Genomic DNA, 22,338 nt, shown 5'->3' on the forward strand with positions numbered 1-22,338 from the left:
GTGACCCGCAGTCGCTACAGGAGGGTTGTGAGTGAGCACTGCATCCCACTCACCCCATCCCAGAAAGAAGGTCCAGCACGTTCCCAGCATTTACACCTTTATTGAATGGCTCTCTCACCCAGATGTGCAGCTACATGCATCTTGGGGCCCCTGGCAGCTCCCCAGGGCTTGGGGAGGAGGTTCTCGGGAGAATTGCTCTTGTTTTCCTCTGACCCATCCGTGATGCTTGCTTGTGGGGGGGCCAACCTTCAGAGGTAGATACGGACTGCCAGGAAGGTGTGGGAAGATCAGCCTCCACCCCAGCTCTGTAGGGATGAAGCATTAGCAAGCCACTACAGGGTTAAATAGTCCAGTGGGGGGGGGAAGGAGCCTCTGTCTCTAGTGAAGCCCCACCCGCAGCAGTTCAGGAGGGGGCGTACTGCGTCCCTTGTGTCTTTCCTCCTGGCAGCAGGTGCTCAGTGGCAGTTCAGACAATTGGGGTGGCATCTCTGCCCGTTGACGTTGCACCGGCAGCCTCCACTGGTGTCACCAGGGCCCTGCTCCGAGGGAGGAGAAGAAACACGAGAGTGGGTTAGAGCAGGCCAAGACACACGCGTTCCACATCCTACCAGAAACTCCGTGACTGTATCTACAGGCCTCCCATTTCCACCACCCCCGACCGCATCCAACAGTCCATTGTGTGTAGCCAAGCCCCACGCGATACTCGCATCTCTTCCAGCCCCTTGAAAAGGCATTTCTGCAGCCACAGTATCCTCCTGATGTGGTTAGAAGGATGACTGGAAAGGCCAGAATGACAGAAAGGGGCAGCTTGCTGTAGACAAACCCAAAGGCAATGACACCAGCGGGGGTCACCTACAGCTCACCACTCAAGGCAGCCGGCGCATTATGGGAGACCAGCCGCTACCCATGCTGCACAGGGACCCTTCCCTCACACAGGCACTGGGAGCAGGGAGGGCGGGGCTAACCTTTCCTGCCTTACAGGCAGCCTGTGCATCAAACCCAGTTCTCCCAGATAAGACAGCTCTGGCTGACCCAAGGCCATTCCAGCAGGTGCAAGTGGAGGAGTGGAGAACCAAACCCGGTTCTCCCAGATAAGAGAGCTCTGGCTGACCCAAGGCCATTCCAGCAGGTGCAAGTGGAGGAGTGGGGAATCAAACCCGGTTCTCCCAGATAAGAGAGCTCTGGCTGACCCAAGACCATTCCAGCAGCTGCAAGTGGAGGAGGGGGGAATCAAACCCGGTTCTCCCAGATAAGAGAGCTCTGGCTGACCCAAGACCATTCCAGCAGCTGCAAGTGGAGGAGGGGGGAATCAAATCCGGTTCTCCCAGATAAGAGTCTGCACTCTTCACCACCACACCAAACAGGCGCTCATTCAACCACAATGTTCCAAAACCAGTGGACGGATATTTTGTCCTTCCAGAGCATTCAGTTGCTGACCTAAGAGCAGCAGTTCTCTTACAAGGGAATTTCAAAGGGAGATGAGAAAGAGACGGTCACTGCTGAATTGCAGCTGACAATGAAGCGCAAGACAAGGCATCCGCCTGGACTGAAGCGAGACGTTGGTTTCCTGTCTCACTACTAAAGCTGATTTCTCCATGCCTACCATCCCTCTGCTTATCACATCTAATCCAGCCATATCTGCCATTGTCATCCGGCATCTGCAACCCCCCCCCCCTTCAAGATATAAGGGCAGATGGACTCCCATTCTAGCTGTGTCTGAAGAAGTGAGCGGGGACTCCCAAAAGCTCCTCCCCTGCGGCCACCAACTGTGCGAGTCTTTCAGGTGCTTCTGGACTGGCTCTTTTCTCCATGTCAGGAGTGTTCACCTGCCGTGGCCTTCCCAGCCTTGAAAGGAGCCTGGCTTGCACAGTGAAGGAAGCTGACAATTCTCAGGTTCTGCATCTCAGTCTACAAACCTTCATTCAGGCCAGCCCAAGCAGCACAGCCTTTCAGTTCTCCAGAGCTGGGTGCAAAAAAAAGCAGCTATCGCTAGCCACTGACCCCCCACCCCAAAACTCCTGCTTCTGACTTCCAGCCCCCCACGCCCTGCCTCCCTCAAGCCCTAAAATGTTGTGGTGAGCTGTAGGTGACCCCCAGTGAGTTGCAGACAGAAGCTTGAAAAGACCCCTCCCCCCCCCAGTAATATTCTGCTTGCTGAAGCATTTTGGAGAACCTGACGCCCTACATACTGCGTCCGCTCTTTGGGTCTGTCTTGTATGGGATTTCCCACCATTCTTTCCAAAAGAACCCCCAAGGCAGCTAATGGACACAAATGAAGCATTGTAATAAAATACTAGAACGAAGCGTTTAGCCAGCCGCTGACAAAGCAGTGCCCCGTTTCAAGTCTCTCTACTGGTCAGCATCTAGGAGGCAGGTGGGGAGTCCCTGAAGCCTCGGGTTGGGAGCGCGTATGCCAGGATCCTGCCCCTTCCCACACAATCGCCTCTGGGAGCGGCAGGCCAGAACCTGATGCCAAGACGGACTGAGCACTTGCAACCGATGCTCCCTCTCTAGCTATGGAGTCTTGTGAGCAAAAAATCTCCTTTGTGAGCTACCAGCATTAAAGCTGTGAGTGAGCAACTTGGCTCCTGTATCAATGATTGTGCTCGGGCCCTCCTTCCTGAGCGAAGGCAAAAATGTGTGAGCTGGAGGCTTAAAAACTGCGCTAGCTCACACTAACTCAGCCTAGAGGGAACTCTGTTTGCAACGCTCTCGGGTGCAAGTTTACTTTCGCTCTGCAGAGCCCTGCACCTTTCTTCCTTCTAAGCCTCACCAGACATTGGCCGTGCCCTTTCAAGTTTATCTTTCCAATCACAGGGCTGGGCTAGAAACAATGCCATAAAAAAATACTCAACCAGTGAGAACCGGCATTCTGTGTGTGCACTTTTATTGCGACAGCGACAGAACCCTGAGTGACTCCCCCTGGAGGCTGCCCGCCCCATCCAAGCCCTCCTTCCTGGAGGGAGGGAGAAATTCTGAGACTCATCAACATTCTTCCTGCCCAGCGGTGGCCGCGAACTCCAGAGACCCCCTGGGGATGATGCCTCACGCCCCAAGCAGCTGCTCTGCACACAGAAGGCCTTTGGCTCCGTCCCCATGGAAAGCAGCAGGTGATGGGAGGCACCTCCGCCTGACACCCCAGAGAGCCTCACCTGCCCACAGCAAAGGAGACTGAGGGAGGGGGTCTAACCAGGCAGCTTCAGGTGTAGAGGAGGAAAGGGAGGGGGCAAAGTGGGACCCACTGGCAACACCACCCTTGGCCAAGGCTGGAGAAGAGGCAGCCGTTGCACCAGGGAGGCAGGGCAGCTTGTGGGATCAGCCTGTTCTTGGTGCTGAAGAGGGGGAGGGGGTACCCGACCTCCCATCCTTTGGGCTCCTGCTCCAGCTCATCTCCCCTGCCCCACACACTCACCCCTGGCCCCCAGCGGGGCCCTTTGGTCACCCAGCAGATCTCCGTCTGGCAGACAGGACAGCGGAGCCAGTCGCAGCCACCCTTCTTCTGGACCACGATGCGGCAGACGGGGCAGTGCATGGCCTCCCCCAATTGCACCAGCGTCTGCGGAGGGGAAGGGGGAGAGGAACAGTTACGGCCTTGAAGGAAATGGGCCCAGCTGCCGGACCAGGAGGACAACAAGAAGAAACTGCAGGACTGAACTGTTAGGCATACGGGGGGACAAGGCTTCTGCAGAGGGAAGCCCTGCCTCGCCAACCTCTTGGAGTTCTTTACACAAACATGCACCCACCTCTGGGGGTGGGGAGTGAATAGATGGGACTCTTCTAGAACTCGGGAGCATCTAACAGGCAGTAGATCCAGGATGGACAAAAGGAAATAGTACTTTGCACAAGTGATTACAATGTGGGATTTGCTGCCAGACGGTGTGGTGATGGCCACAGGCACAGATGGCTTGAAAAGGAGGTGAGGCGGAGGTCTGCCGGCAGCTGCTAGACCTGGTGGTTGAGGGGAATAGCTCTGCATTCAGAGGCAGAAAACCTCCACCCCTCAGTGGGAAGACCTGGCCCTCTGTGCACTGTTGCAGGCTCTCCTGATTAACAGTTGGCCACTGGATGCGTGGGGATGCTGAACTGGATGGATTGTTGGTTTGATCCACTAGGGCTCTTCCTACATCCCCACCTAGCCTCTAGGGAAGGCCTCCTTTCTCTGCAGCCACTGAACTCCAGACCAGCTAAGCCACAGCAGGAATGGACACGCCCCAAGCTCCGCAGTCGCTCACCTTGAGCATGTTGCTGGTCTCCCGGGCCTCAGCATCATTCTGGGCCTGGGACTGCAGCTTGTCCTGGTACTGCTTGCAGTTCATGCCCTCATGAATGGCCTGTGGGCGAGAAAAGGGGCTCTGTTTCTCTGGACACCTTTCCCAGGAGTGCGCCATTCCATTGGCTAGGGGGTTTTTTGTGCCAAGACCCCAGGAAGAAGAAAAGGCCTGCCAGGGTTCCCTGGGCTTGTGCCCCCTGCTAAGTGGGGGAGGGCAAGCACCCTCTGCATTCCCAGGCGGCGGCTGTCACAGGCAGGCTGAAGTGGGAGGAGCTGGTGTGGCTGCCTTGATCACTTCAGCTGGTCACTGCCTCCCCTGCCCTGGTGGTCCCTTCTCTCCTCGCCTGGCCTAGAGCAACCCCCGAGGGAGGCTGCAGCTCAGTCAAGGAGGTTCGGATGCAGCACCGCAGGTTCTGTGTTCCCAAGAAACAGACATCTTTGCAATTTCCAGACAGGCTGACATGGAGGACTCAGAAAGGAAGTTGCAGAGCTGGACAAAATGGAGGAGGAGGAGGAGGAGGGGGCCACCAAAGCAATTACGGGGTTGGAGCAGCTTCCCCAGGAGAAAAAGGACATGGCAGAAGTTTATGGAATGGAGAACACTGACAAAGAGAACTTTTTCTCCCCATCGCATCATTCTAAAAGTTGGGGCCACCCAGTGCAACTGATGGGCACAGCAGGTTCAGGGCAGAGAAAAAGAGACATTTCTTTTCTCAACGAAGTTGCAGCATTCTCTGCCAGTCAGTGTTCTCCTGGCCAGAAGCAGTGACGACTTTAAAAGGGCAGCCAGCCTCTAACCCTCGAGGGCAAGCCTCGCCCTCCCTGCCAGCTCTTGGACCTTCTGCAGCACAGCTCTTCTGGCCTCCTCCTGCGGGGCTGCTAGAAGGCGATACTAGCAAGGAGGGTCTTTGCCCTGGCTCACCTTGCACACCAGGCAGTTGAGTGCCCAGCAGATAGGGCAACGGAACTCATTGACATCGTCCTCGTAGATGCACCAGCCCAGGCAGTCGGCCGTCTGGCAGTGGTAGCTGTTCTGGGCGCGGCTCTCAGCCACCGCCAGCCTCCTCTCCAGGAAACGCTCGTACTCCTCCTGCGACACCAGCTGCAGAGAGAGGGGGGCTGCTTCAGTGTCCCTCGGGGGGGGGGAAGAGGCAGGCAGCAGCTGGGGGGACAGGACTCCCAAGGCCAAGTAGCCAGCAACTTCTGCATTCTGCCAGAGGAGACAGACCACAAAACCCGCCAGGCCAGGAAGACAGATCACACCTCCAGCAGCTTGCCCACCACCCTCCAGGGCACAGCCACTCACCGCCCGGATCTCTCGGTCCTGTAGGTGGCTGCTGCAGGCGTAGCTGTCATCCCGGAAGGGGCAGGCCACCTGGGGCTCCTCGCTGCAGTTGATCAGCTGCCGCAGACAGTCCCTGCCCATAAGGACAGAAGAGAAACCATGTTGGAACAGGCCAATGACCCATCCAGCCCAACACTCTGGGTCACACAGTGGCCAAACAAAACTAAACCAGGTGCCATCAGGAGGCCCATCAGTGGGGCCAGGACACTAGAAGCGCTCCCACTGTTGCCCGCCCCCCCAAGCACCAAGAATACAGAGCATCACTGCCCCAGACAGAGCGTTCCATAAGAACATAAGAGAAGCCATGTTGGATCAGGCCAGTGGCCCATCCAGTTGCACACTCTGTGTCACACAGTGGCCAAAAAACCCAGGTGCCATCAGGAGGTCCATCAGTGGGGCCAGGACACTAGAAGCCCTCCCACTGTGCCCCCCCCCAAGCACCAAGAAGACAGAGCATCACTGCCCCAGATATAACAACATGAGAGAAGCCATGTGGGATCAGGCCAATGGCCCATCCAGTCCAACACTCTGGGTCACACAGTGGCCAAAACCCCCCCCCAAAACCCCAAGTGCCATCAAGAGGTCCACCAGTGGGGCGAGGACACTAGAAGCCCTCCCACTTTGCCCCCCCAGCACCAAGAAGACAGAGCATCACTGCTCCAGACATAAGAGAAGCCATGTCGGATCAGGCCAATGGCCCATCCAGTGCAACACTCTGTGTCACACAGTGGCCAAAAAACCCAAGTGCCATCAAGAGGTCCACCAGTGGGGCTAGAAGCCCTCCCACTGTGTCCCCGAAGCACTAGAATAAAGAGCATCACTGCCCCCAGACAAAGAACTCCAACAAGACGCTGTGGCATATGCCAGAGAAAGGAAGGGATGAGCAGTCAAGCTTCTGGGTCCCCGCCCTCCGCCCCGTCCCCAGTCCCAGGCGGCAGGAAGGAGCCCCTCACCTGCAGAAGCTGTGGAGGCACTCCCGCAGCAGCACCCCCTGGCCCGGCTCCACGTCTAAGTAGCAAATGCGGCACTCCGTGGCCTCCTGGGTGGGGACCAGGGCCTCTTCGTCCAGCTGGCACAGCTGCTGGAAGTTCTGCCACCGCTCCTGCTCCAGGGCCTGTGCAGGGGGAGGAGACAAAGGCAGAGGAGCAACAGGCAGGCCTGAGGGCAGGGGGCTCAGCCCAAGCCAGGCCACAAGCCTCAGCAGCTTCGCCTGCAAACCTTTCACAACCAGAAGCCACCCGTCTGCAATGAGGGAGAGAGGAGGACCTGCTGGGATAAGAGACCAGGAAGCTGGAGGGCTGGGGAGAAGGGGGGGATGCCACTAATCACAGGGAACACTGCCCCTAGGAAGAAAGGTTCAGACGCTTGGGGCTCTTTAGCTTGGAGAAACATCAACTGCGGGGTGACATGATAGAGGTTTACAAGATAATGCATGGGATGGAGAAGGTAGAGAAAGAAGTACTTTCCTCCCTTTCTCACAATACAAGAACTCGTGGGCATTCAACGAAATTGCTGAGCAGTCGGGTTAGAACGGATAAAAGGAAGCACTTCACCCAAAGGGTGATTGACGTGTGGAATTCACTGCCACAGGAGGTGGCGGCGAATACAAGCATAGCCAGCTTCAAGAGGGGATTAGATAAACATATGGAGCAGAGGTCCATCAGTGGCTATTAGCCTTGGCGTATTGTTGGAACTCTCTGTCTGGGGCAGTGATGCTCTGTCATCTTGGCGCTTGGGGGGGCAACAGTGGGAGGGCTTCTAGCCCCACTGGTGGACCTCCTGATGGCATTTGGGGTTTTTGGCCACTTGGTGACACAGTGTTGGATCCAACAGGGCTTCTCTTATGTTCTTATGTGACACAGAGTCTTGGACTGGAGGGGCCACTGGCCTGATCCAACATGGCTTCTCTTATGTTCTTATGTGATACAGAGAGTTGGACTGGAGGGGCCACTGGCCTGATCTAACATGGCTTCTCTTATGTTCTTCTGTGACACAGAGTGTTGGACTGGAGGGTCCATTGGCCTGATTCAACATGGCTTCTCTTATGTTCTTATGATACAGAATGTTGGACTGGAGGGGCCATTGGCGTGATCCAACAGGGCTTCTCTTATGTTCTTCTGTGACACAGAGTGTTGGACTGGATGGGCCATTGGCCTGATCCAACAGGGCTTCTCTTATGTTCTTATGTGACACAGAGTGTTGGACTGGAGGGGCCATTGCCTGATCCAACATGGCTTCTCTTATGTTCTTATGATACAGAATGTTGGACTGGAGGGGCCATTGGCCTGATCCAACAGGGCTTCTCTTATGTTCTTCTGTGACACAGAGTGTTGGACTGGAGGGGCCACTGGCCGGATCCAGCAGGGCTTCTCTTATGTTCTTCTGTGACACAGAGTGTTGGACTGGAGGGGCCACTGGCCGGATCCAGCAGGGCTTCTCTTATGTTCTTCTGTGACACAGAGTGTTGGACTGGAGGGGCCACTGGCCTGATCCAGCAGGGCTTCTCTTATGTTCTTCTGTGACACAGAGTGTTGGACTGGAGGGGCCACTGGCCTGATCCAGCAGGGCTTCTCTTATGTTCTTCTGTGACACAGAGTGTTGGACTGGAGGGGCCATTGGCCTGATCCAGCAGGGCTTCTCTTATGTTCTTCTGTGACACAGAGTGTTGGACTGGAGGGGCCACTGGCCGGATCCAGCAGGGCTTCTCTTATGCTCATCTTGCTTGGGAGGCAGGTCCATAAAGGTGCTGGAGATCCAGCTCCTGCCCTCTGGGTCCTCCAGGGCAACTCTGCACAAGGAGGCATCCAGCTGCTTGACTCCTCCCCAGCAACCTTCCCGCTCGAAGGGGCCTTGACAGTGCAGCCGTAGTTGGCCGAGGAGAGGCTTGTTCAGCTGATGGCCAGGACCTGCTGCACGTCTAGCCAGTGTTCCCTCTAGGCTGAGCTAGTGTGAGCCAGCTCACTGTTCCTTAGCCTCCAGCTCACGCATTTTTGTCGCAGCTGAGGAAAATGGCCCCAGAGCACACTTATTTATGCAGCAGCCCACAACATTAGTGCCAGGAGCTCACAAAGCAGAATTTTTGCTCTCCACAGCTCAGAGGGAGCTCTGCTTCCAGCGTCAGGAAGAGGAGGAGCAGCAGCTTCCGCCCGCTCAGGGCAGCCACAGGAGGCAAAGGCAACATCACCCTCCTGCCCTGAGGGCTTTTCCCTTCCACCTCCCAAGAACCCACCAGGTCAAGCCCTCTGAGCAGCAGCTGCATGACCTGGAAGCTCCATGGCCAGAGGATCTTGGCTCCCTCCTTGTCTTCCCTGCCACACAGCAGGATAAAATGGGGGAGGGAAAGTTACAGGACCCCCAGCTGTTGGGAGGAATGAAATGGATGAGCCCAAACGACAGCACTGGTCCAACACCAGAGGGGAGTGGGGTGTGCCCGCCGGGACAGGAGGGGTTGCTGTCTGCCCCACAAGAGACAGACTTACAGCTGTCTCGCATCTGGGGTATTTGTGGGTTTCCTGCACTGTGCAGGGGGTTGGACTAGATGACCCTGGAGGTACCTTTCAACTCTAGGATTCTATGACTTCCCGCTCCATCACTTCAGCTACTCTGGCCATGCGACTCCCCCTCCACGCCCCCTGCAACCTCTGCGGACGGGTGGGCTTGGGGTGAGTGTGGTGTGCTGGTCAGGGCCAGAGGTTGGGATATCAGGGTCCCAATCCCTGGTGCCTGGGTGACCTGGGGCCAGTCACACCTGCATCTCAGCAGAACCTGCCTCACAAGGGGCTGGGGAGGAGGAAATGGAGGAGGGGAGAACCATATGGGGTAGTCGGAGATCAGCCGAGCTTCCGGGATGCATCCAGGGCACCTTCCCTTGGTGTTCACGAGCCCTCAAAGTACATTCAAAAGCTGTGAGAAGGTGGGAGAGCCACAGACTGGGGCCACGGATCCCTTCCTCTGGGACTCCACTTGTGACATGGGGCGTGGGGTCCAAAGAGGGTGGTTTTGTTTGTTTTAGTTTTGGGCACCACATTTTAAGAAGGCTCTAGACAAGCTGGAACGGGTCCAGAGGAGGGCAACGAAGATGGGGAGGGGTCTGGAGACCAAGTCCTATGAGGGAAGGTTGAAGGAGCTGGGCATGTTTAGCCTGGAGAGGAGACGGCTGAGGGGTGATAGGATCACCATCTTCGAGTACTAAGGGCTGTCATATAGAGGAGGGTGTGGAATTGTTTTCTGTGACCCAGAACTAGTGGGCTGAAATTAAATCAAAAGAGTTTCTGTTTAAATATAAGGAAGAACGTCCTGACAGAGCGATTCCTCAGTGGAACAGGCTTCCTCCTTGGGAGGTGGTGGGCTCTCCTTCCTTGGAGGTTTTTCAATAGAGGCTAGATGGCCATCTGACAGCAATGAGGATCCTCTAAATTTAGGGGGAGGTATTTGTGAATTTCCTGCATTGTGCAGGGGGTTGGACTAGATGATCCTGGGGGTCCCTTCCAGCTCTATGATTCTAATTGCACTACTGCAGATGCGCAGTAGAGTCCAGCAAGTGCCTTCCATTTACAACTTCATAGTTCAGGTTCTGAATATGCATTTTGGCCTTAGTTTGTTGAGTGAAAGGGAACAGAAAGGAACTCGGGGGGGGGTGTTGAAATTGACAATGCTTTTTTTAATTGACAAGCAGCTGCAAAGCCCCCTTTTCCCTATTGTTGAGCACTTGGGGGATTCTCAGCCACTGTGAAAAATGGGAATGTGTCACGTGATCTCCTAAAGGGGGCCTTTTCGATCGCTTCCCCCCACTGGTGGAACAACTGCCAGGGGAAGTGCAGGCCTTGTGGGATCTTGGCCAGTTCTGCAGGGCCTGCAAAACCATCTTCTTCCAGCTGGCCTTTAGTTAACAGAGTTACATACTTGATGTCAGCTAGAGATCAGTCAAATCGCCCTTTGTCAAGAAACCTCGACTAAAGACCAACATCACTACTCTCCCCCCACCAAAAAATAAATCCTAGGCTTTCAACAAGGTACCTCACCAAAGAGTCCCAAGGAAACCTAGCAGTTGGGACTAGGGCACAGGGCCTCCCCACATGGATTGAAAACTGGTTAAAGAACAGGAAAGCAAAACAGAGGCATAAATGGACAATTCTTGCAGCAGGGGAGGGGGGGGCACAGACACAGACAAAAAGAAATGCTTATTGACTCAAGGATAGTTAAACAGTGGAATTCACACTTGTAGATTTAAAAGGTTAGATTTCTAGCAAGGAGGTCCATCAATGACTACATGACCCGGCTAGCAAAGGGAACTTGCACCTGCAGAGGCAGTGCCCCTCGGAAACCCCCTGCAGCACCAGAGGAGGGACTTGGCCTCTGTGCCCCGTTTGTGAGCCTTCCAGCTTAACTGCTGTGCAGCAGGAAGCTGCAGCCGATACGTGCGCAGGGTAGGGCTGATCCAGCAGAGTCCTTCTTGTGTTAGGCCTTCATGCAAGAAGCACAAATTTCTGGTCCTGTCCCTGAAGCCGTGTGGGCAGGGCCAAGAGGGAGGCTGGTGTTTAGGGGGAGGGGTTTGTGAGTTTCCTGCGTTGTGCAGGGGGTTGGACTAGATGGCCCTGGAGGTCCCTTCCCACACTAGGATTCTACGGTGGTGCACTCAAGAATGAGCACACAGAAAGCAGGCAATGCAGCCAGACTGGTTAGAGCTGCCCTCGGGCAGACAGAAAAGGTCTTGGTTTGGCCTCCCAAAGCATCAGTCCCTCCTCCTCCTCATCCTCCCCCCAGTGAGAGCAGCTGGGCATCAGCACATGACACCCTGTCCTTACCAGCCTCCCCCCACCCCACAAACTGAAGCAGCCCCGATACCAAGCTGGCCTTTCTGGTCCACAGGAATCATTTAATAGAACAAGGTGCTCATTCTCCAAGAGTCTTCAAATGTACAAACACTTTACAGAAATAAAACCCGCCTGAAAAGGGCACTTGAAACTTCAACGCCAGACAAATCACAGTGTTCAGTGCAAGAAGGCGGCCAGTGGCCTCTCCCAGCATGCATCGCTCCACGGCACTCTCCCCCGTGGCTCACAGTGACACGAATGGCCCGAGGAGGCCAAGGCCTGCAGACTGAGACATGGCTGCGCTGCCAGAGCCCCAAAGGCACAGGCCCATCCCCGGGCAAGGGAAAGGGTCGGGGAGACTGCAGGGCAAAGGGGCCTCCTTCCCTCGCAGCTTCAGTGGCAAGTTTAAAAGGCAGAAGCTGGCTTGAAGTCAGCCCAAGAGGGGGGGGGGCTGCCCGCGCAGCCTCCAGCACTAGCGATGGCCCCCGCCAAGTGCTCTGGCATCTCCTCTCTCCGCAGCTATGGGATGCAGTGCCACGGCCAGGCAGCGCCTGCTTCTCAGAGGGCCAGAGGAAAGGAACCTGCTTCAAGGGTCACCTGAGCACAGGCAGCTTGTCAAGGTACCCCAGAATGCAGCAGGCTTGTGGTGGATCCTTCACAGAGGAACTGGGAGAAGGCAGAACTGGGGGGCCAGATCCCCTCCCCGCAAAAGCCTGGCTCAGGCCTGCAAGGTCCATCCCAGGGAGAGGTTCTTCCGCCCAAGAGCCAAACCAGACCCTTGAATGTGCAAGCTGTGGCCCCCTTTCTCAAGGAGGCTTTGGGTTTGCAGGACTGAGCCGGAAGGCAGAGGCCACAGACCATAATGCCCAGTCCTGAACTAGGGATGGGGTGCAGCAAGGCTCCTGCACCGTTAGGAGTGTCACTGCCACACAAGCCACTTGTGGCACCACAGAGAAACCCTGAGCCCCTCTGCTCCCTCTTCTGCAGCACCCCACGGAACTGCCCCCTCCCCCCAAGGCTCAGTGGGCAACAGAAACATTGAACGGGGGATTTTCAGAAGCAAAACAAGGAACCGGAGAGCCCGCCCATGGTCCAGCCTGCACTTGGCTCCTCAGGGCAGCCGCTGCTGCAACCGTCTCCCAGGAGGTCAAGCAACGCAGGCCCAGCTGCAAAGCAGGAGCTCTGCTGCTCAAGGCTCCGGGTGCCGGCTAGGAGAACTCCGAGGAAAGGTGGATGAAGTCATCCAGGGAGCCGGGGCCGCCGGCACAGGGCAGAGCAGAACTGTCTTCTCTCCTTCCCTTTTCCTGCCGCAAGAGAAAAAAGAAAGAAGAGAAGAGAGTCACGGGGTGTCGGGGCTCACCTGAAGAGGTAAAGGCCCAGAAGGAAATATGACTTTCCCCCTGTTTTTCCACAGTGGAGGGAGGAAAATGAATTTTTGGAATGCATCAAAAAAAAAAGAAGCCAACATTCATTTAGATTTCTTTTAAAGCAAGATTTTACTAAGAATGCGCAGCAGTGACATCTACTAAGGAATCTACCTCATTAGAGCAATTTTATGTATGCTGTGGGCACATATGCATTTTCAAGTATGTATTTATTGCTTACACGATTTGTCTATGGTAGGCTCTCTGGATAATACACTATCACGTAACACACCCAACACTTCCAAGTTGTAAAGCTGAACATCCAAAGGAGCGATGAGCTCTGCCACTTGCATGCTTAAGGCCTCTCTTCCCCCTACTTTTCAGAAGGCAACACACCAAGACACACGCATTACGGCAGCACAGAATACAACGCTTGGCAGTTCTCCCTTGCTTGTAGACAACAGCCTCTGCCCTTTGAAATCCCATCAATGTGTCAAATATTAGTTATCAATGATGCACTTTATGTTGTTACAGCAAGAACAGTATTGCATGCTCGTTTTGGCAGCACATACATGATAGAGAAGATTAGCCTGGCCCCTGCGCAAGGATGACACAAATTTGCAATGTTCCAATTCCAATTTTACTCCCCAAAAAACCCATTTGGAAAACGATGCAGGCCAAATCATAGAGTTAGAAGTGACCTACAAGGTCATCTAGTCCAACCCCCTGCACGATGCAGGAAACTCATCAACCCCTCCCCCTAAATTCACAGGATCCTCATTGCTGTCAGATGGCCATCTAGCCTCTGTTTCAAAACCTCCAAGGAAGGAGAGCCCACCACCTCCCAAGGAGGAAGCCTGTTCCACTGAGGAATCGCTCTAAGTGTCAGGAATCCTAGAGTTGGAAGGGACCTCCAGGGTCATCTAGTCCAACCCCCTGCACAATGCAGGAAACTCAGCAACCCCTCCCCCTAAATTCACAGGATCTTCATCGCTGTTAGATGGCCATCTAGCCTCCGTTTAAAAACCTCCAAGGAAGGAGAGCCCACCACCTCCCAAGGAGGAAGCCTGTTCCACTGAAGAACCGCTCTAACGGTCAGGAAGTTCTTCCTAATGTTGAACTGGAAACTCTTTTGATTTAATTTCAACCCATTGGTTCTGGTCGCACCTTCTGGGGCCACAGAAAACAATTCCACAATTTTGTCTTGCTAAGAAAGTATGGCTGAAATCTGTTTCCGCAACGTGCTCCTTCAAACTGTCTAAACCGTTATCCTTCCCATGGCTTCAAAATTTGCAGAAACGTCAGGCATTCTCAGCTCAGCCTAGGCCTTCTTCACCAGGCCAGGGCCCCTTTCACCCCTCAGCATCTGGTTTCTGCCACGGCCACCCCAGCAACACTCCAAGCCACACCAGCATCTCCTTCCTCAAGCATCTCACAAGCAATCAGCCCCAGGGGCCCAGTCACCCCACAAGCTGTCAGGTGGGAACTCCCAGCCATGCTCAGCTACATGCCTGGGGTCCCTTCCCTTCCCTTGACCTGTGCCAGGCACTCCCACGCCACTGCCTCACATGGCCAACCACCGCCTGCCAGGAAGGGGGAGGAGGAGGAAGCCAGGAGTAACGTCACTTCTTGCATTTTCCCTCTCACTTCCCCACCACTAATTCGCAAACCAGTCTTAACATCCACACAGAAAAAAGAACCCCACAGGCAGGCAAGGATCAGGTCACAAACACAACGAAAGACAGACGGTGCCAACGGAGGAGGGTCCAGCCAGGCAGCCCCTGGGCAGAGGCAGAAGCAGCCACCTTACCTGCTGGTACCGCACAATCCCCTCCTTCTCCTGCTGCATCCGCCACAGCTCCATTTCATCGGGTCTGTAGCTGCCAGGAACCACATAGCTGGCAGGCCGGTCGGTGCTGCACATTTCACAGCCGGGGCGGGTGGGCTTGTTGATGAAGGTGCAGGTCGGACAGGACCAGCCGGCCTGTAAGGTAAGTGGAGGAAGAGGCCCATGGGATCCCCCCAACTGGCTCCACACAGCCGTGGCCCAGAAGGCACAACGTGGGAAAGGGAGCCCTCCAGGGAAGAGGGGCAGCCCTGTGGGAGGGAGGCAAGAGAGTCTACCTGGACAGGGGAAGGGGGGGCAACAGCTGCAGCCGGAAGAGCTGGAGGCTGGTTGGGAAGGAGGTCGGTCAGCTGCAGCACACTCAACCTCTCCTCGATGTCATTCTTCTTACTTCCATGAGACGCACCTGCTGGCCAGAAATGCATCAGGGAGAAGCGTTACCTACTTGCAGCCAACAGCCTGCTGATCCAGACAAGCCCTGGCCTCGGGGAATGAAGCCTCGGTTCACCCACCTGTCTTTGGCAGAGAGTTGGACGAAGGCCGCCCAGCGTTGGAGCCATCCGAGAGCGACGAAGGGGCCGGCTGCAGCACCACCCAGTCTTTGTCCTCTTTGTAGCGCTGCTCCGAGAGACTGGCCACTTTTGCAGTCAGCAGGTAGAGAAAGGCCGTGTCTCCATCCTTGCGAATCCCGTAGGAGCCCACTGTCCGGTCGTCGACACAGAGGCACTGACCAATAATCCAGCGCTGGACACTGGGGTGGAACCCATAATCCTGAAAGACCTTGGAAAGGACAGAAAACAGAGGCAAGGTTAGGACTAGAAAAGCCGCAGTTGCTCGTCTCTCTTTTGCAGCACTCAGAAGATCTTGGGACTCTTCTCTGACATCTTTCTTGAGGCTGAAAGGCAGAAGAACAGGTTTCTCTGGGGTCCCCTTTCTGCTTCCCAGTCCTTGGACTCCATCCCCACACTACCTTCTGCCTGAGAGCCGCGATTGTGGTGTGCGTCTGCACCGGGATGGTGATGTTGGCTGAGCACATAGCATCCTCCACGCCCACCTTCATGCTACAAGAAAGAACAGCCGTGAGCAAGATGGCACGCTGCAAGATGACCCTGGCCCAAATCACTACTGCCAAAGCCAAGCTTCCCCTCCCCCGAGCTCCATGCTCCACACACACCTGATCTCACTCGCGGGGTAGCAGGACTCCTTTGGAAGGATGCGCAGAGCCGCTTGTTGCTGAGCCAGTGCTGTGGCACATCGAACAGCCTCTTCCTGGTTCCCAAGTTCAATAGCCGTGGAAAGCTGGAAAGCCAGGTCTTCTAAGGAGATACGGACACAAAGGCAGGCAAAAGTCAGCCACCCTTCCACCCCATCTTGGCTGGACAGGCTGCCCCCTCCACCTCGTGGGGTGATTTCAGTGAGCCACACACCCTGTTCCCTTCTCAGCTTGAAGAAATGGCTGCATTCTACAGGCTTTCCTCCACTATGCATTGGTGCACTCCCCAAGCCGATTTCTAAGAGCTCCAAAGAGGCTGCTTGCTTTTATAGTAACACATTCTTCTTACTCGCTCCCGTTGCCACTAGCCAACAATCTCTCAAGGAGCCCACCTGTTTCAAGCACCAGTTCCCTAACCCAAAGCGGGCAGAAGGAAGTTCCCAGCCAGCCCACTGATGCCTCCTTCCACAAGGCCTGGGCGGACTAGGTAGCCAAGGAAGCAAGTCTGATCAGCTGAGAAAGCAAAAAAACCCAAGCCTCACTTTTTTTCTAGCAGAAAGACCGGGCAAATTTCCCAGGCTGCACAATTTAGATCTTTCTTAGTAAGTTTCCTCAGTATTCATTCTCCACCGCAGCTGGCACGCAACGGCTCCAGAGGGAGCCACAGGCCGCCCTCCACCTGCACCTTTCCCAGTCAAGCTGGCCACCAACCTTTCCTGGCCAGTTCCGCAGGCAGAGAGCCCTCAGGCTCTGACACAGGCAGAGAGTTCGTAGCAGCTGAAAGATTATGAGGAGACCGTCCTGTCGCCACGTGGGGGCCCTCCGCAGCTGGGGAGAGACAAGGAGAACAATCTCAGAGGACAGAAGCCCTCGGCTCCTCAGACCAGCTCAAGAAGGGGGCAGGCCTGAAATCCTAACACTGGTGAGAAACCAAAGCAGAATACAAAATGCTTATTGCGGGCAAAGAACGAATCTACTGGTTCGTGTTCCCTAGGAAGTGCTCGTTCCAGCTAAAACCAGCTGCTGCATCCAGCAGAGGCTACTGGCAGCCTGGCACACCACCCTGAATCACAGTACTGATCTTTGATGGGGGACACTGTGCATGAGAAATGAGAGGGACGGCAGTTCACAAATGGCTGCAGGATCTGAAAGCAGCTATTCCTCTCAAGGACAGGATGGGCAATGCCTGGGGAGTGCATCCACAGGCAACTCCTGGGTGTACACCGGGCACTACCAGCAAATCTCTGTACATGTTTCACAGGGCCAGAAACCTGACACAGCCCCACACATCAGATTGGTGCAGCCTGTGTACTGCTCGCCAAAATCATTTGGAACAGTACAACATAGTCTCTGGCTTGTGCGATCTGAAGCCCCTCATCACAATGCAGAGCTGTACTGCAACGCCTCCTCCGACTAATGCTACCGGGCTGTGGTGGATCCGGCCCACGAACCCACACTTGTGGTCCCAGTGGAGCAACATCTTGTCACATGGAGGATGCACGCCCCTTGCCTCCTGGCCACAGAAATGTGCTTTGCATGAGCCAGCCAGCTCTTCTAGCCAGAGTAGGGACCACAAATGAGCCCCTCCCTGAGACTTGCCAGGACCTTCCTGGGCAGCAGCTGACCTTTCTGGACCTCCCAAAGGGAGCTGCTGACGACTGCCCACCACTTCTGGGCCTCGTGCTCATCCTCAAAATGAAAGACAATGGGGTCATCCGGGCGAGCCAAGACTTTCAGCTCATGGCATGTGGGCGTCTTCACTTCATAGGAAATCTCTCTGAGGCTGTACTCCACCAGGCTCTAGAGGCAAAATATAAGAACATCAGAAGAGCCCTGCTGGATCAGAACGATGATCCATCTAGTCCAGCATCCTGCCTCACACAGCAGCCAGCCAGTTCCCCCGGAGGGCCAACAATTGGGCAGAGAGGCCGAGGCCTTCCCCTGAGAAGAGCATCAGAAGAGCCCTGCTGGAGCAGAACAGGGAGGGTCCATCTAGTCCAGCCTCCTGTCTCACACAGGGGCCAGCCAGTTCCTCTGGAGGGTCAACAATTGGGCAGAGAGGCTGAGGCCTTCCCCTGAGAAGAACATCAGAAGAGCCCTGCTGGGTCAGACCAGGGAGGGTCCATCTAGTCCAGCCTCCTGTCTCACACAGAGACCAACCAGTTCCTCTGGAGGGCCAACAACAGGGCAGAGAGGCTGAGGCCTTCCCCTGAGAAGAACATCAGAAGAGCCCTGCTGGGTCAGACCAGGGAGGGTCCATCTTGTCCAGCTTCCTGCCTCACACAGTGGCCAACCAGTTCCTCTGGAGGGCCAAGAAAAGGGCAGAGAGGCCGAGGCCTTCCCCTGAGAAGAACATCAGAAGAGCCCTGCTGGGTCAGACCAGGGAGAGACCATCTAGTCCAGCCTCCTGTCTCACACAGTGGCCAACCAGTTCCTCTGGAGGGCCAGCAACAGGCAGAGAGGCTGAGGCTTTCCCCTGATGTTGCCTCCTGTCATTCAGAGGTTAACAGTCTCCAAATGTGGAGGCTTCACTTGACCATCATGGCTAGTAACCATTGACAGACTTATCCTCCCTGAATCTCTCTCATCCCCTTTTAAAGTTCTTTATTCCAGAGACCAATTGCTGAGCAGACAGGTTAAAACGGATAAAAGGAAGTACTTCTTCACCCATAGGGTGATTAACATGTGGAATTCACTGCCACAGGAGGTGGTGGCGGCCACAAGCATAGCCACCTTCAAGAGGGGTTTAGATAAAAATATGGAGCACAGGTCCATCAGTGGCTATTAGCCACAGTGTGTGTGTATATATAAAATTTTTTGCCACTGTGTGACACAGAGTGTTGGACTGGATGGGCCATTGGCCTGATCCAACATGGCTTCTCTTATGTTCTTGCATCCTCAGGCAACAAATTCCACAGTTTAATCCTCCGAAGTGAGCGGAAGAAAGTCCTTCGGTGGGCATGCAAGGTCAAGTCACTCTTACCCACCTGGACCGCAGTCCAACCCCCTCCCCAGCAAACTACCCAAAAGCTACACCAAAGGTGGCCAAACTGCGGCTCAGGAGTCTGACTCTTTCACACATATTGTGCAGCACTTGAAGCCCCCCCACCCCCTTTAATGCCTGGCTTGGAGAAGAAGAAGAAGATATTGGATTTATATCCCGCCCTCCACTCTGAAGAGTCTCAGAGCGGCTCACAATCTCCTTTCCCTTCCTCCCCCCCAACAGACACCCTGTGAGGTAGATGAAGATACTGGATTTATATCCCGCCCTCCACTCCAAAGAGTCTCAAAGCGGCTCACAATCTCCTTTCCCTTCCTCCCCCCCAACAGACACCCTGTGAGGTAGATGAAGATATTGGATTTATATCCCGCCCTCCACTCCAAAGAGTCTCAGAGCGGCTCACAATCTCCTTTACCTTCCTCCCCCACAACAGACACCCTATGAGGTAGATGAAGATATTGGATTTATATCCCGCCCTCCACTCCAAAGAGTCTCAGAGCAGCTCACAATCTCCTTTCCCTTCCTCCCCCGCAACAGACACCCTGTGAGGTAGATGAAGATATTGGATTTATATCCCGCCCTCCACTCCAAAGAGTCTCAGAGCGGCTCACAATCTCCTTTACCTTCCTCCCCCACAACAGACACCCTGTGAGGTGGGTGAGGCTGGAGAGGGCTCTCACAGCAGCTGCCCTTTCAAGGACAACCTCTGCCAGAGCTATGGCTGACCCAAGGCCATTCCAGCAGCTGCAAGTGGAGTAGTGGGGAATCAAACCCGGTTCTCCCAGATAAGAGAGCTCTGGCTGACCCAAGGCCATTCCAGCAGGTGCATGTGGAGGAGTGGGGAATCAAACCCGGTTCTCCCAGATAAGAGTCTACACACTTAACCACTACATCAAACTGGCTCTCTTTACCTTCTCTCCCCCCCACAGCTTACAATCTCCTTTACCTTCCTCCCCCACAACAGACACCCTGTGAGGTAGGTGGGGCTGAGAGAGCTCTCCTAGAAGCTGCCCTTTCAAGAACAGCTCTGCCAGAGTTATGGCTGACCCAAGGCCGTTCCAGCAGCTGCAAGTGGAGGAGTGGGGAATCAAACCCGGTTCTCCCAATTAAAAGTTTTCGAACCTAAAAAGAAGACTGTACATTTATACCCCACCCTTCTCTCTGAATCAGAGACTCAGAGCGGCTCACAAGACACCCTGTGAGGCGGGTGGGGCTGAGAGAGCTCTGACAGAAGCTGCCCTTTCAAGGACAGCTCTGCCAGAGTTATGGCTGACCCAAGGCCATCCCAGCAGGTGCAAGCGGAGGAGCGGGGGATCGAACCCGGTTCTCTCGGGCAGGAGGGCCGGAGAAGGCACGGCGGCTGCTGGCAGAAGAAGCGCTGCCTCCTCACCGGCTCTGGGCCCGAGTCCTGGCCGCCCCTCAGGCCGAGGCGGAAGCGGTCGTGGCCGGGCGCGGCGCTGAGCTGGAGGAGGAGGAGGCGCCGCCCGGTGCGGCCCAGGAGCGGCAGCGGGGAGGGCCGAGGCACCCAGGCCCGCGCCGACGCCAGCAGCTGCTGCGGCTGCCCCGCCGAGGAGGACGAGGAGGAGCCCCCCGCCGCAGCCGCCATCTCCCCGCCGCCGCCCGGATGCGGAAGCGGCAGGCCCGCTTCCGCTGGCCGCGACAGGAAGTCCCGCCCCCTCCTGCCAGGCAGCGAATGGCGCCGCCCTGGTGGCGGAGGTTGGAACTCCACCGCGCTGCTGGTCCTCGGACTCCGCCCCTGGGAGGGACCCAGCTGGGCTCTGGGGGACAGTGGCTCTGCAGAGGTTTTTGCTTACAACTCCCATCAGCCCCCGCCAGCATGGCCAGTGGCTGGGGCTGAGGGGAGTTGTAGGCAAAAAACACCTGGAGAGCCACTGTCCCCCACCCCTGACTGGAGCAGCACAACAAAGCTGAGTAAAGGAGCGCCTGTGATTGAAGAGTCAAGGTGCAATCAGTAATTATTGATTGAATAAAACTTAGCTGGTCTTAAAGGTGGACTTGTCCACTGCTTTGTTCCGTTGCTTCAGACCACCGCGGCTGCCTACTGGGACCTATTCATGATTGTTGTTACCCGCCCAGAGCCTATTTGGGAATGGGCAGGCTATAAATTGAAATAAATAAAGAAACAAAGATTTAAATGCTGTCTTGAATTACATGGGATTTGGCCCAAATTTTCTAAATTCCATTTTGGCTATCTACAAAAACCCTAAAGCACAATTAACTATCTACAATCACAGATCGGACAAAATTTATTTATCAAGAGGCACACGACAAGGTTGTCCGCTTTCTCCAATTTTGTTCGCCATCTCGTTGGAACCTTTGGCCCATTCAATACGGTCGGATCCTGATATTGAAGGTATTATGGTGAGAGGTATCTCCCACAAAATCAGCCTTTTTGCTGACGACACTGTTGTTTATTTGAGCAACCCTCTACATTCGTTAACCAAATTAATGCAGACTTTAACATCATTTAAGGAGTTCTCAGGCTTTACCATCAACATGTCTAAATCGGAGATTTTCCCGATTCACCTTCCTCTAGATGTCCACCAACGTTTAGAATTTTCTTTTCCTTTTAAATGGGTTACCAAATCATGGCGACATCTGGGCATTTACATACCTTTGGACCAAGCTAAACTATTCGAAGCAAATTATAAACAACTTTTTACAAACACCAAAACCAACTTGAATAAATGGACTAAGCTTCAGCTTAATTTGGTTGAGAAAATTGACTTATTAAAATCTTTTGTTCTACCAAAGTTTCTTTTTTTATTCCAAAATCTTCCTATTCCTATAAAAAGCAACGATATGAAATCTTGGCAAAAATGTTTCTCCCTTTTTATATGGAATAATAAGAAAACAAGGATATCATATCAGGTCCTGTCTAAACCTACAGCTAAGGGTGGTTTGGCTGCACCAATCTTGAACCGCTACTACATGGCAGCCCAGCTTCGTAATGTTTTACTTTATGCCAGAAAAGAATGCCAGCTGCCATGGATTCAAATTGAAACTGCAAGTGTGCATCCTATACGTCTTAATGAATTCCTTTGGAATACTAGAGCTGAACGAAGTAAAATAGTGTTAAGCAACCCTTTTCTGAGATGCACCTTGGAGATTTGGGATAAATTTAGAAATCTCACAGTCCAGCCCTCCACTCCAGTAATGGCCTTTTTGGGTCAGCCTTGGTTTCTTCCAGGAATGTCTAAGGGGGGATTTGAAATTTGGCGACAACACAACATCCTTAGAATTTCAAATGTCAGCTCCAAAGGCCATCTGCTTACACGTGAACAATTGGAATCCAAATATAGTCTCAAAATTCCCTGGTATGAGTATCAACTTTATGACGTGCTAAATAAAGTTGTTCCTGTTATGATACCCGAAAGCCATCTAAATGTTTTTGAAAAACTAATTATTAAAGAAAACACAATAATGAGAGGTGTGATTTCAAAAATATACCTTTTATTGAACCAA

At 54.3% G+C, this 22,338-nt stretch overlaps 1 protein-coding gene and 1 pseudogene across 1 annotated transcript; one reads left to right on the forward strand and one right to left on the reverse strand.

Annotated features, from left to right (window-relative positions):
- Positions 1-83: 83 nt before the first annotated feature.
- SHARPIN (SHANK associated RH domain interactor) lies at positions 84-20,458 on the reverse strand. Its single transcript, XM_060243120.1, has 14 exons — positions 20,243-20,458; positions 17,477-17,651; positions 16,563-16,679; positions 15,813-15,954; positions 15,609-15,699; positions 15,151-15,418; positions 14,917-15,047; positions 14,603-14,776; positions 6,569-6,729; positions 5,577-5,688; positions 5,193-5,372; positions 4,233-4,331; positions 3,413-3,556; positions 84-536 (listed from the first exon to the last, which is right to left on the reverse strand). The coding sequence occupies exons 1-14, from the start codon at positions 20,456-20,458 to the stop codon at positions 456-458; spliced, it is 2,091 nt and encodes a 696-aa protein (XP_060099103.1). The 3' UTR covers positions 84-455.
- On the forward strand, positions 13,342-13,435 carry LOC132575606 (U6 spliceosomal RNA; annotated as a pseudogene).
- Positions 20,459-22,338: the final 1,880 nt, after the last annotated feature.

The sequence above is a fragment of the Heteronotia binoei genome, chromosome 7 (assembly GCF_032191835.1).
Source record: "Heteronotia binoei isolate CCM8104 ecotype False Entrance Well chromosome 7, APGP_CSIRO_Hbin_v1, whole genome shotgun sequence".
Classification (NCBI taxonomy): domain Eukaryota; kingdom Metazoa; phylum Chordata; class Lepidosauria; order Squamata; family Gekkonidae; genus Heteronotia; species Heteronotia binoei.

Bases quoted from the DNA above. Each gene is read 5' to 3' on its own strand.
- SHARPIN (XM_060243120.1), bottom strand. From the start codon at position 20,458: ATGGCGGCTGCGGCGGGGGGCTCCTCCTCGTCCTCCTCGGCGGGGCAG. The intron at 3,557-4,232 runs GTGAGCGACTGC...TCCCCTCCGCAG, and splicing joins AGACCAGCAACATGCTCAAG to ACGCTGGTGCAATTGGGGGA. The intron at 537-3,412 runs GTGAGTGTGTGG...CCCTCGGAGCAG, and splicing joins GGCCCCGCTGGGGGCCAGGG to GGCCCTGGTGACACCAGTGG.